General features: G+C 41.3%; 1 protein-coding gene across 1 annotated transcript in view; it reads left to right on the forward strand.

Annotated features, from left to right (window-relative positions):
* The window catches only part of CHRNA7 (cholinergic receptor nicotinic alpha 7 subunit), a 115262-nt gene that overhangs the window by 86622 nt on the left and 13992 nt on the right, over nucleotides 1-14648 (forward strand). Inside the window, exon 5 of the mRNA XM_059180213.1 lies at nucleotides 13134-13213. Coding sequence (XP_059036196.1) covers nucleotides 13134-13213 — 80 coding nt within the window. The remainder of the gene's footprint in view (nucleotides 1-13133; nucleotides 13214-14648) is intronic.

The raw sequence follows: 14648 nt of genomic DNA on the forward strand, positions 1-14648 counted from the left end.
TTACATTTACTATTGTGTTTTCCAGTCATCCTGCGCGCGCGCGCACACACACACACACACACACACACACACACACTTGTGAATTTCTGCATATGATTTATAGTCTTTTAACACATAATCATACCAGTGGCAGAATACTTTGTCCACTAGCACAGGCGATTAGCTTTTCCTCTTTTTCTCTTTGTTCCACAGATCTGGAGCCAGAAAGGAAGTCGTAGTTTGCATAGTTTAGGAATGAAAAACTACTTTTTGTTTCATTGAGGTCTTCATATCGATTATATGGGCTACCTAAAACACCGCTAGAAGGAATGCCCAGGCTTTCTTTTCTGCCCAGGTAGCAGACTTAGGAAAATGGAGATCAGCTCTCTCTTTCCCGCATGGAGCCCTGGAGAAGTTCAATGAACTGTTCTGTGTCACAAAACTAAGGCAGGAGTGATAGCGGTGCTTCTGCTCTCTTGCCCCATACAAGGTGGATTGGAACTGAGAAAGCTGGCTGGCTGTGGAAATGCTGCCCTCAGTGAGAAGCTGGACTGAAAAGCATTTGCTTCTCAGCACAGGAGGATTAAAAAGAAGCTTGCCTGTTTTATGCTGTGCTGGGGGGGAGCTGCCTCCTGGGGCTAAAAGGCTCAAGGTTCATTCTGGTCTGTCCCAGCAAAAAGCTACAGCATGCCCTGTTCAAGCTCTGTGGGTGGGAAATCTGCACTTGAGCCAAGAGTTTTGTGCAGCCTAACAAGTAGTACAAGGCACAAGTAGATAAATGTCTGGAGTGGGAGGCATACAGCTGTGAGGAGAAAGCCACAGGACTCTTTTTTTTCCCCACTGTCCCCTCACGTCCCCCAGCCTCCTCTCCCACCAGCACTGTTGCTGCATTGATGCCTCCTGAGCTCTCATTCTTACAGAAAATTGTACAAAGACTCTACCGGAAATAAAGCAGTAGGGAAGGTAAGATGGAACTCAATTCAACATGTGCACATGCACGCACACACACAGACACACACCCTGCTGAAGATGAGTTGAAAATTAAAATTATAAAATTTATAAAGAAACAGCTCACTTCGAGCAAATAGTAAACATGGCAAACAACAGATTTAGATCTAAATCTTAGGTCATAGAAACAAATAATTTTAAGGTAATTAAACATGATTAGGAATTGAAAACACAAGAAAATAGTGGCACACCCTCTAAAAAGCACCATTTATTTATTTATTTTAAAGATTTTATTTATTCATTTGTCAGAGAGAGAGAGCACGAGCACAAGCAGGGGGAGCAGCAGACAGAGGGAGAAACAGGCTCCCCCCCGAGCAAAGAACCTGTTGCAGGGCTCGATCCCAGGACCTTGGTATCATGACCTAAGCCAAAGGCAGACACTTAACCGACTGAGCCGCCCAGGCATCCCTAGAAAGCACCTTCTAAAAGTCAAGTAAAACTAATAGATTGAGAAATTTAGCCATCAAAATGAAAAACTCGGTAGAGACATTGATTATCAAATGAGGCACAGTTGAAGAAAAAGCTATTTCCCAGATGAATCACAGTGAGCTAAATAGATGAAAATATGAAAGAACAGTAAACAGTTGCAAAAATTTCTAACACTTCTATGATGCTTCTCTGTGCCAGGTCCTGGTCCCGAAGTTTCATATAGACTAACAAGGAAGGTACTATTATTATTCCTCATAGCAATAATAATAGTAAGGTAATATTATTATTCCTATTTTCCAATAGGGAAAAATAGGACTAATTGATCAAAATCATAATAAAGTACAGTATGTCTGAGGTTATGTGGAAAACATATATGGAAGCATGAATCCATCCAGGAGATACCATGTACTTAATCCTGCAAGACCTGGAGTATGGGTTCCTTTCATATATAGGATTAGTATTCCCACACATGTTTGCTAGTACAATAGAAGGAAATAATACAAAGAATGTGGGATAAGTGTTCAAAGATTATTTTCAGAAGAAAGATAAAATTGTGACTTGTAAACAGATAAAAAAGTGAACACATGTTAAAGAATTTATTTTACTCATAAAACACAAGGAAACCAGGCAGATGTTAGAGCCAGTTCAAAGGAGAAGTCAAATCAGGACAAATTTATATGGACTGGAATGTTGAGATAAATTAGAGGTGGACACAAAACTTGTTTTCCTACAGGGCACAGAAAGTCAAGTCACTGTCAGTTAAATCGGTACCAGACAACATATAATTTATACATCTATCAGTTGCTTATGGCTTACAAAGAACTGCAAAATAGCTTGAACACAGTACAGGCTAACTCAGAACTGTGTTAGAGAGGATGAGATTTTTCCACTGAAATACATCTTTTTTTGTTTTTGTTTTTGTTTTTGTTTTTTTAAACAGAAGCCATATTCTGAAAGAATAGCTGAAAATTTAATAATATTGATGAAAAACACAAATCCTCAGCTTGTAGGACATACAACAAGCCTAAGAAAAGGTGGATAGTCAGAAATGAGCCCGTAAACATACTGTGCTAAAGGCTGCAGAACACCTGAAGCTGAGGAGATCCTGGGAACAAGGGAAGACAAAAAGGGCAGCTTCTTAATGAAGAGCTGAGAATTAGACTGCCTGCGGACCTTTTAGAAGCCAAAGTAGAAGCTAAGGGGGAAAAAAAGAGAGAGTATTTTCTAAATACTGAAAGAAAATAATTATCAACTTAGAATTCTTTCCCCAGGCAAACATTTTTTAGAGGCAAATTAGACATCCTGACATCTTCAGGAAAACAAAGACAAAAAGAGTTTCCCATGAAGGGGAAATGACCAGAAATACTACTATTAAGAAAACTGTCAGAACATACATTTAGGAACAAGTTTTGAGAAGGAATGGTAAGCAAAGCAGTTGGTTAGAAATTCAGGAAACTATAAGGGCACCCGGGTAACTCAATTGGTTAAGGGTCTGACTTCAGGTTGGGTCATGATCTCAGGTTGTGGGATGGAGACCTGAGGTGGACTCTGCTCATTGAGGAGACTGCTTGCCCCTCTGCTCCTCCCCCGCTGGTATACACTCTCTCTGTCTGTCTTTCAAATAAAATCTTAAAAAAAAGTTCAGGTAAATATAAACAGGTTGGAATATATAAAATAATAATGATGAGGGGCGCCTGGGTGGCTCAGTGGGTTAAAGCCTCTGCTTTCAGCTCAGGTCATGATCCCAGGGTCCTGGGATTGAGCCCCACATCGGGCTCTCTGCTTGGCAAGGAGCCTGCCTCCCCCTTTCTCTGTGCCTGCCTCTCTGCCTACTTGTGATTTCTGTCTGTCAAATAAATAAATAAAATATTAAAAAAAAATAATAATGAACTTGGGGGTATTAAAAACAAAGAGTTTAAGATGCTAGAAAATAGTAACATGAAAGGTGGTACTTGGATAGCAGGTGGAGGTAAAATACTCCCTTGTTGCTCTGGCAGGCCACAGAGTGGTCAGTTCTGAGTAAGAGACACATGTCAGTTCTGACTAAGAGACACATGTAAGAAGAACCATTAGAAGTATAAGAATAATATAGTGAACTTTCAAAGAGGTGGGGTGGGAGAATAAGGAAAACAGGAGTAAACCAAAGGAAAGAGGGGAAAATGCAGTCAAAGGAGAGAGAAATCAAAAGCACAAAATTAAGTAGTAGAGAGAAAAACCAAGCGTATCAACAGAGAAGATAAAAGTAAATGGATTAGGCAGCTGATTAAAAGTACTGATGTTTCCCAACTATGTTATATATACTTTTAAAAATCTAGCTATAGGTCATTCGGATAGAACTAAAGCATTTAAGTACATAAGAAACAAAACACATTAATTAAAGTAAAAAATGAGAAGGTATACTTGACAAAGAGGAACCAGGAATGAGAATGACTGTGTTTACAACAGAAAAACAGCAACCAAAAATAAAATAAACCCCCCAAAACAGAAAACCAAAAGTCATAACACACACTGTAAGAAAAAAAAATATTAAAGGCCAAGTCCATGATAAAAAAGAAACAATTTCTAAGAATATATGTACTAAATACAAAATACCTTTAAAACAAATGAAGAAAATTGGCAGACAAATCCATAATTATGGTAGATTTTGATGTCCTTTTTTAGTAATTGATAGTTTAAGAAGAGAAAAAAGCATAAGGATTTCTCAGTTTTGAACTACACAGTTAACAAGACTTATCCAATATATAAATATGTACAGTTAAAGGGATACACATGGAGACAGATATAGGAATAGATTTATCCTTGTTATACGAAAAATAAATATCTGCAGAACTAAATATCATATATGAATAAAAACTTTGGTGTAAGTGTGTGTGTGTCTGTGTGCCTGAGTGTCTGTGTCTGTGTGTGTAGGGAGAATACATAGCCATAAATAATTACTTTAGAAAAGATTTAAAAAGGCAAATGTGTGATTTAATCATCAATCACAAGAAGTTAGGAAAACGACTAAGTAGAAAGAAGGAAGAACAAAGAGTAGAAATACCTTAAATAAGAAACATAGAAATCAAGAAGGAATAAGGAAGGAATAAGCTGATTATATTCATTTTATTTCTTTAAAGATTTTATATATTTGATAGAGGGAGATAGAGGGGGCACAAGTTGTGGGGGAGGGGCAAAGGAAGAGGGAGACTCCCTGCTGAGTAGGACCTTGGTATCCTGACCAGAGCCAAAGGCAAGCACTTAACTGACTGAACCACCTAGGTGTCCCAATAAGCTGGTTTTTAAAAGAACTAATAAGGTGAATATACCTCAGAATAATTGCCAAGAAAATAAAGGAGATACAAACAAATGATAATTAGCAGTAAAAAGGGTTTGTAACTGCGGACAGGTATTTTATTTTATTTTTCGGACAGGCATTTTAAAACAAGTGGGGCTATTATGGATAATTTTATGCCAATAAATTTAGAAATTTAGCCAGAATTATTTTTTTCTGGAAAAACAGAAGCTGATTCTAGACAAAAACAGAAAAAAAAATAGATAAGATTGAATCAACATGTATTTCTTAAAAATAGACTTTACTTTTTAGAGAAGTTTTAGGTTCATGGCATAATTGAGTGGAAGAGAGAGATTTTTCCCTATATCCCCTGTGCCCACTTATGCAAACCCCCCCCCCCCCCGCCCCGCACCGCATCAGAGCGGGACATTTAACATAACTGATGAACCTACATTGACACATCATTATCACCTAAGTCCATGATTTACATTACGGTTCACTCTTGATGTATATTCTCTGGGTTTGGACAAATGTGTAATAGCACATATCTGCCACCTTTATATCATACAGAGTAGTTTGACAGCCCTAGAAATGTTCTGCTTTATCTGTGTATCCTTCCCTCACCACTACCCCTGGAAAACACTGACCTTTTTACTGTCTCTGTAGTTTTGCCTTTTCTGGAATGTCATATAGTTGGAATCATACATATACAGCCTTTTTACATTGGCTTCTTTCACCTTGTAATAAGCATTTACAATTCCTCCATGTCTTCGTGGCTTGTTAGTTCATTTCTTCTTAATACTGAATAATTTTCCATTGTATGGATGTATCACAGTTGATTTATCTAGTCACCCACTGAAGGACATCTTGGTGGCTTCCAAGTTTTAGGAATTATGGATAAAGCTGCTATAAATACCCATGCGCAAATTTTTGTGTACCTGTTTTCGACTCCTTTGGGTAAATACCAAGGAGTGTGATTGTTGGATTGTATGGTAAGAGTATGTTTGGTTTTGTAAAAAATTGCCCAGCTGTCTTCCAAAGTTTGTATTGTTTTGTATTCCCACCAGTAATGAATCAGAGTTCTTACTGCTCCATATCCTTGTCAGCATTTGGTGTTGTCAGTGTTTTCGATTTTGGCTAGGCTGGTTGGCCAAAATCCATTTTAATTTGCATTTCCCTAATGACCTATGATGTGGAAAATCTTTTCTTATTCTTATTTTATATTTGTATGTCTTTGCTGAATTGTCATTCAGGTTTTTGGCTCATTTTTAAATCAGGTTGTTGTTGGGCGCCTGGATGGCTCACTGAGTTAAGCCTTTGGCTCAGGTCATGATCTCAGGGTCCTGGGACTGAGTCCCGCATCGGGCTCTCTGCTCAGCAGGGAGCCTGCTTCCCCCTCCCTCTCTGCCTGCCTCTCTGCCTCCTTGTGATCTCTCTTTCTCTCTCTGTCAAATAAATAAATAAAATATTTTTAAAAAGGTTGTTTTTATCCTTATTGTTGAATTTCAAGAGTTATTTGTATATTTTAGATAACAGTCTTTATCAGTTATGTCTTCTTCAAATATCTTGTCCCCATCTGAAGCTTGCCTTTTCATTCTTTTGATTGACACATTTTGAAAAAGAAAGCAGAAAATGTGGGGTTTATAGGCAAGTTCCACCTAACATACAGTGTCACTTATGAACACACATGTATAAATTTTAACCAAAATATTAGCTTGCTAAATCTAGCAATAATTAAAAATAAATCCAATCAAATTTAGTTTTCTATTAGAAATACAAGTTTTGTTTAACTTTAGAAAAATCCATTTATATAATTCATCCTCATATGGTATCTTGGTAAGTGGAGAAAAATCAACTGATAGTATGTGATACCCGTTTGTGAAATAGAATAAAACTTGATTTCAGTTGATGTAAGATCTTTACCAAAAGCCCATTTAATGTGAAACATTAGAAGTTTCTGTATGTGGGAACGAAATAAGGATACCCATTGTCATCATATATCTTAATAATGGTATGAATCTAGGGCGCCTGGGTGGCTCAGTGGGTTAAGCCGCTGCCTTCGGCTCAGGTCATGATCTCAGGGTCCTGGGATCGAGTCCCGCATCGGGCTCTCTGCTCAGCAGGGAGCCTGCTTCCTCCTCTCTCTCTGCCTGCCTCTCTGCCTACTTGTGATCTCTCTCTGTCAAATAAATAAATAAAATCTTAAAAAAAAAATAATGGTATGAATCTAAGTCATAATAAAAGTAAAATACTAAAATATCAGGGATTAGAAAGGAATAAACTAAATTAACCATTATTCGTAGACTGTTGTTTGTTTACATTAAAAAGAACTCTTTAGAGACTACACAGACAAAATATGTTGGATACAAAACAAGTGTGAAAATATTGAATGTATTCCTTTGCCCTTGTAACAATTAGAAAATGTAAGTTAACCAGTTTTATTTCCAATATCTGCAAATGGCAAGAATTACTAATAAACAAACATGAGAAAGACCAAAATAAAGGATGGATTATGTCATATTTAATCCTGGGAAAACTCAGTATCACAGAGATGTCCAATTTTCCCAAACTATTCTATAAATTTAATGTGATTCCAGCTGAAGTTTCAGCAAGGTCTTTGTGGGACTGGACAAGTGGATCCTAAAGTTTACGATGATGAAGGAAGTGTTAAGGATAGATAATACAATGTTTTAACAAAAGAACAAAGTTGGGGGACTTATTCTGCTAAATACAACAATTTATTATTTTGTAGATTAAGATGATATTATATGAGGGGTTCAGGGTGGCTCAGTCAATTGGGCGTCTGGTCCTTGATTCTTGCTCAGGTCTTGATCTCAGTGTCTTTAGATCAAGCCTGGAGTCAGGCTCTGTGCTCAGCATGGAGCCTGCTTGGGATTCTTTTTCCTTCTCTCTCTGCCCTTCCCCTCACCATCTCTCTTCCTCTCTTTAAAAACAAAGATAATATTGTAGGAGGTCATGGATAGTCATACAGTTTAAAGAACAAAATAGGGAGCTCAGAAACTTGATAGATACTGTGCTAACATTATCCTATTCATAACATTATTATAATCCATCCAATGTTACATTCAATTGTTATAATAATATCCATGTTATATGCCACCTAACATGTAAATTGGTGGATAAAGAAAGGATCTTGAATGCATTCCTCTGGAAGCCTTCTGCTGATGCTGATAGCTGCCTCCTGGGATCTCTGACAGGTAGAAATGACCATGAATTTTTAGTTCTGCTCAAGACTTTGTTCATGGACTATGACTGGCCACAATGCTGGTTGTAGACCCTTAACATCTTAGATAAAAAGGCAGAACTAAATCAAACACGCAGAAATCAAAAAGAACTAAATAAAAAAGATACCTTAAATCCACTATATTTTGAGATAGATTGGCTCTCTCTGTCTTCCTCCTTTACTTTTTTTCATTCCAATATTTTAATTTTATTATTTTTTATTGAGATATAATTGACATGTAACATGCCAGTTTACTGTGTGTGATGTGTTGATTTGATCCATGTGTATATTGCAATAAGATTACTGCTGGAGCATTAGCTAACACCTCTAGCACATCACATAATCATTATTTCATTTTGCGGTGGGAACAGTTGACATCATTTTTCTTCTCTTCTGCTTTTCTGTTTCTCTTTGAAGGATGATGTGAGCTCAGAGAGGACAGGATGGGCTGCACATGAGTTCTTATTCATCAAGGTCCTCATGAACTCACACACCTAGTGGCTCTTTGGTACAGCAGGGTGACCCTGGATTATTTTTTCTCTAATCCTTCTGCATTACTAATATTCAGAGTCTTGGGTTTAGTGAGCATGTGTCTGTTGGGGGTTGGTCTTTCTGGGCTTCCTTGATGACTGGCCCCCCTGTTCTTCTCTCTCAGGGCACTGACAGCTGGACTCCAGGGACAGATGATGCTGTGAGTGGCACGGCCACTTTCTTTTCCCTGGCTTAAGGCTAAGCTCCTGCAGACTGTAGGGGTCTGTGCTGTAGGGCAAGCTAAGCAGGAGGCTACGGCGAACTGGCTTCAGAGGCTCTGCTTCCCAGGTCAGGACCCAGTACTACAGCCCCAGGGGGATGGAGAACAGGAAGACATCTAATCCCAGACCACCAAGTTCATCTCTGCCTGTGCCTTCCTTGAATTCTGAAAGTACAGTTTGCAATGAACTCACTGAGCATTGAACCCTGGACCCTGCAGGCACGGCTACCCATGGTTTGCCCTCAAGCCCTGATGCTAGCTTTCCTGTTAAGGCAAGTGCTATGATAAGGTATTGGGGCAAACCTCACTCACTCCAGCATCCAGGCAAACCACACCTTCACAGGGCTTCCCTCTGTATGGTTTACTTACAGGTATATGATCAGACCATGCATTCTGCTGGGGACGTACCAACCTTCCTTTCCACCTGCTGGAGTTATGCCCACCTTTCAAGCCTGTCCAGTTGCCCTTTCTTCCTGACCACCCTATGTACGACATTAGGGTCTGAATAATTGGGCTAAATATCCATCCTCTCCATGATCACTTCTCAGTGACAAAGCCACTTTGCCCTTTGTTGCCCCATTGGTGTGTGTGTGAGGGGGGGTGTACCCAGAGTTCTCCTCACACCAGTGGAGGGCTTGTCTGTCGTCCTCTGGCTGGACAAGGATGCAGGCAGCTGGAAAGAGGAGCTGTCGATGGGAATGAAGCGGCCATGTGCCTGAGTTGTCAAGAACTCTGAGGGTTCATCATGTCTTAAGGACATAACCAGTATACATATTCAAACTGTTTAATACAGGAAGTTTCGCATGCACACCAGAGCAGAGGGAAGAGTGAGCCAAGGCCTGTGGACCTACCCCAGCTCCCATGGTTGGTTAGCAGTGTCTGCTGGCTACAAAGCTGTGTGATCTCACCCCTCATGCTCCCTCTCCCCTGGCACCCATTATACATCACTGCATGACCTAGTGCTGGGCCACGGGACACGTTTCACTGACACTGTCACACCCCAATGTCATGGCAGTGGCTTGGGGCCACTCGTGTTTCACAGAGCCTTGTTCAGCCTCAGTTTTTAGCAAGAGAGCCCTTTTGCAAACAAATCTCATCTCCAGTTCTCATGGCCAAAACAGATAAAGTGGTATTAGCATACAATTATTACAGCAGTTTACTTTTACATCATTGGTATAGAAAATAGGAAAGAACTCTAAGACTGTCAAAACTAATATTAAGATTTGACCATTGATAATGATAACAGTGTCACAGTTCTGTTTATCTCAATATTCTGTTTTGGTTTGAACTGTGTTTAGAAATCAGTGAGTCACACAGGTAAACTGTTGCTAATGGAAACCGATTTTTATCTTGTTTTTACACATTTGTCTTTTGATCTCAAGAGTCTCTTCAATTAAGTTGATCCAAATGTGTGGAGGAAGAGCGGGGAGGAATTCTTTTTTTTTTTTTTTTCCTCTAGAATTAAGTCACTGATCTAACAGATGCTCACAGCCTTTGTTATAAATATAAAAATCAGACAAGAAGAAACCCAAGCTTAAAATAAGCAGAACCGTGCATCCTGTGTCATGCATCCCGAGACAGTTTCAGTTGTTGCAGTGGTGGGAACAGGGGCTGTGCAGTGGGGTCCAGGTTGTTTGCTAGAACTGTAGGCTCAAATGTGGATTTTTAAAAAGAGCAGTGCAAAACTGAAATCTTACCGGGTAACTCATTTGCAAGAGATTCAAATTCATGCACAGGCATGGCAAGAGAAGTTTTAGCTTAACTTTCAGCCAGAAGGGAGTTAAATGGGCAAATGGGCCACAGGTAGTAATCTATTTGTCATCTAGTCTGAAGAGGTAGAGTTTTCTAAAAGTCCTTTGAGTGTCTTTGGAATTTGATTAGTATTTCCAAGTACAAGGAAAAGAGCGTATCAGAATCTACATGTACAGAAACTCCAGAGCACACCCAGAAAATCTCAGGGTTCCAGAGAACCCGATTTGAAAATCATGGTTTGAGCTAGAGCGCTTTTGTGATGGTCCACATGTTCAGCTTTTCTGTGCTCAGTCACTGTTTATCATTTGTTTCATGGAGACAGTTGGGTACAGACCACAGTCAAGCAGAGAATATTTGCACCTTGAGCCGGCCTCCTCCTCTCTCTCCCTGTGCAGTTTTGCCAGAAAGGATGTAGGAGTGTCCTTCATCCCAAAGCTAGGAGCTTAGTCTCTCTCCTCTGCTTCTTCCTCTGCACCTCAACACATATTTGTTTCATATTCAAGCCCTGGCCTTTTTTTTTTTTTTTTTTTTTTTGAAGATTTTATTTATTTGACAGGGAAAGAAATCACAATCAGGCAGAGAGAGAGGGGGAAGCAAGCTCCCTGCTGAGCAGAGAGCCCTATGTGGGGCTTGATCCCAGGACCCTGAGACCATGACCTGAGCTGAAGGCAGAGGCTTTAACCCCCTGAGCCACCCAGGCGCCCCCAAGCCCTGGCTTTTTTGTATAGTTTTTTCCCCCTGAAGTTTCTGGTTGATATTTTACTGTAATTTTTAAAAATGTGTTCTTGATAGAATGCATGGTGTTTTCCAGCTTATTTCTCTTCTCCCTTGCTCTGAATCTACTTCACTCTCCTGAGACCCCTCATCTCTTGCTGTAATTTGGACAGGTCTCCCAGTCCCTCCTCTTCTAGGCCCGCTGCACAGCTCAATATGGAAATACATTTACTTGATCCCCAGGTTTAGTCCAAAAGTTTATTCCTTCCTTTTTCAGTATTCACCCTCATTTTCCTAGAGCTCATCCTCAAATCCATGATCAAGAAAATACACGTGGGACACAAGCCCTCTGAGCCCTTTAACGTTTGTGAAAGTGCCTCCCTTTGCCTTCGTGCTTGACTGGTTTCTTTCAGCTCCAGCATTTCTCTGTGTGATTTCTTGAGTAATTGTCTCCCGCCCTTTTGTCTCTCCAGCATCTGTCAAGTGAGTTCCTCGGGTCTTGGGCTCTGGAGGCTTTCCTCGTCTCTGTCCTACAATTTAATCTCTGATTGTTCTCAGCCCAACCTCCCACCCATTTATAAAAATTTATTTCATAAATCATTTTTTAACTTTCATATTTCTCTTTCTAAATGCAATGTCCTCTTGAATTTCTGAGAGGATATTACTTTTTTTTTTTTTTTTTTTAAACATCTTTTTTTTTTTTTTTTTTTTTTTTATTTATTTACTTGAGGGAGAGACAGTGAGAGAGAGCATGAACGAGGAGAAGGTCAGAGAGTGAAGCAGACTCCCCATGGAGCTGGGAGTCTGATGCGGGACTCGATCCTGGGACTCCAGGATCATGACCTGAGCTGAAGGCAGTCGTCCAACCAACTGAGCCACCCAGGCGTCCCAGGATATTACTTTTTTAAGGAGAAATTTTTTATTCCTTTCATTGATGGCATCTTCTTGGAGGGAAAGAGCCTTTACTGTGGTGTCCGTGGACTGGAACTGGCGAGGCAGGGTGAGCTGGGTTAGGCTTGGCTGGTGTGAAGGATGTCAGTGGGTTCTGGGTCATAGGGGCTATCGCTAGTTGCTTGGTTCCTTGCCCTCAGGTAATCAGGACAGAGGGAGAGAGGGCCAGAGTGTGAGACCTAGAGGAAGGGGCTGGGGTATGGGCTCTGGATTAGATGGTTTGCGTTTGACAGATGCACTGGTGAGCATGTTGTCTCCTGTCTCTAGGAATTGGCTAACTTGGCAGTGGAGGGGGGACAATTCCTCCAGGGTCAGGAAAGCATCAGAATACAGAAGATACAAGACGTGAATAATAAAGGCTGATGGCTTTAACTGTTCTTTTTTCCTGTTTCATGTCTTTGTTCAAGTTGGTAACTTCTGGCTGCAGGAGGTTCTGAACAAGGACAGGGAGGGGCCTGGGGTGTACCTGTCTGAAACCTGTTCCTATCTCTGCTCTCTTCACCTGCCCTCCTTCCTGTTATCGCTAATCATGGGGCCCAGAATGCCTCTGGGCTCTGCTGGTGCCGTCAGTTCAGTCCCTTAAGATATATTGGTTGAGCACCTGCTAAGCATTGGGGCCATTCAGGAGGCGGGAACTGGAGCTTTGGAGGTAGTGAGTCAGAATCCCTGCCCACATGGGGCTGTCCATAGCAGAATGCTTACCCGCTCTTTATTTCCTACAGAGAGACCGGAACGTTTCATCTGCTGATGTCCTGTGAAATTGTCTTCAGGTTTAACTTCTGCTAAAAACTTTGTTTTATGTGCATATGAAAATCAGAGTGTATATGAAATGGGTGGCGTAGATGGACATTGGCCACTACCAGCCTGTGCTCTGAGAAGATCTCCCAGGCCAGCTGCAAATGGTGTCGGCATGGTCTAAGCACCAAGGGTAGCACTTCTTAAGCTTTTCTAGCTGCAGTCAGGACAGACGTAAGAGCCCCGAGAAATCCACCGCCTGGCAGTGCTGACTCATGAAATCCTTCTCGTGTTTCTAGTGCTGATGAGAGATTCGATGCCACATTCCACACCAACGTGTTAGTTAATTCTTCTGGGCATTGCCAGTACCTCCCTCCAGGTAAGACCTGCTTCCTTTGTCCTTCTATAATTAGACAATTTAAGTGAGTTCAGGGTGCCAGTTCCAATGGTCCTCACATGAGTGTGGCCTCGTTCATACCCGACCCCTCCTGTGTTTGCAAATATTTCCTGAACATGACAATGCCATCTTCCTCTTTTTTGTCTTGGGGTCGTGGCTCAAACTGTCTTTGCCAAAATGTGTTATATGTCTTTATTGTGTGCCAAGTGTTCTTTAAAGTTAATCCACAGTTAAAGCAGGTCTCCCTCATCAGGTCACTTCCAGGTCTCCTTACAGTCTGCAAGGCAAGCACCCTGGCCTTTCCCTCCACCATTTCAGCTGGCTGCTTCCCTTCCCGCCAGACAGCGTATCTCGGCCGGGGCTGTTCTCCAGGTGCTGGGGGCGAGATGATGGACTTGCGGGCTTTTTGAGCATGTGCATTAAAAAACTTGCATGTTAGATAGAAGAGCAAGTGGTTTCAAAGTGGGGCTCATTAGTGTCTTATCCCTGACTGAGCTTCTCTCCCTCGCTGCCAGTTGCTGGTTAACTGCTTCCTGGGATTGATTTTTTTTTCCCACCAGCCCCTCATTTCTCTCCATTCATTGAGCCCTAGGCTGCTCACTGAATAATACAGAGCATGGGGAATCTGGGTTTTAATGCTTTGAGGCAGATATTAACAGAGTTTTAAAAATCTTTTAGATGATTTTTTTTTAACATGTTCTTTTCCAGGATTATCTCCCCCACTGCAACTGTTCAACTTCCTGTTCCAGGCAATCTGCAGCCAACTCCTATCCCAACACCAACATAAACACACACACACACACACCATACCATATGCACACACCTACCACTCCCACACTCACCACACACACACATTATACATCACACGCACACCCCCCCACATATACACCCCACATCCATATCTCCCCCACACACATATCCACACACATTCACACACCAAGCAAGCCCCCCCACAATACACCACTCATACACATCACACATAACACGTCCCACATCACACCTCACATGTACAACTACATCCATATCTCCCCCACTCACATATCCACACACGTTCACACACCAGTCACATCTCCCACATACCTACACTACACACCACACACACATACCACACCCCACATATATACCCACACTCATACCTCCCCCCCACAAATCCACACACATTCACACTCCAACCACCTCTCCCACATACATATACTACACACCCACACAATATCCACACACTATCTACTGTCCCCCCCCACACCACACATGCATTACACACCACACATCCCACATATATGCCCTACATACCTACTTCCTGCACACGCATATCCACACACCAACCACAACCCCTCCCCTGCATACACACTACACACCATACATACCACACTCACATACACACACAGCCTTTCTGCTGTAGTAAACCCCATTCTCACAC

This window comes from Mustela lutreola, chromosome 7 (genome assembly GCF_030435805.1).
Source record: "Mustela lutreola isolate mMusLut2 chromosome 7, mMusLut2.pri, whole genome shotgun sequence".
NCBI classification, from domain to species: domain Eukaryota; kingdom Metazoa; phylum Chordata; class Mammalia; order Carnivora; family Mustelidae; genus Mustela; species Mustela lutreola.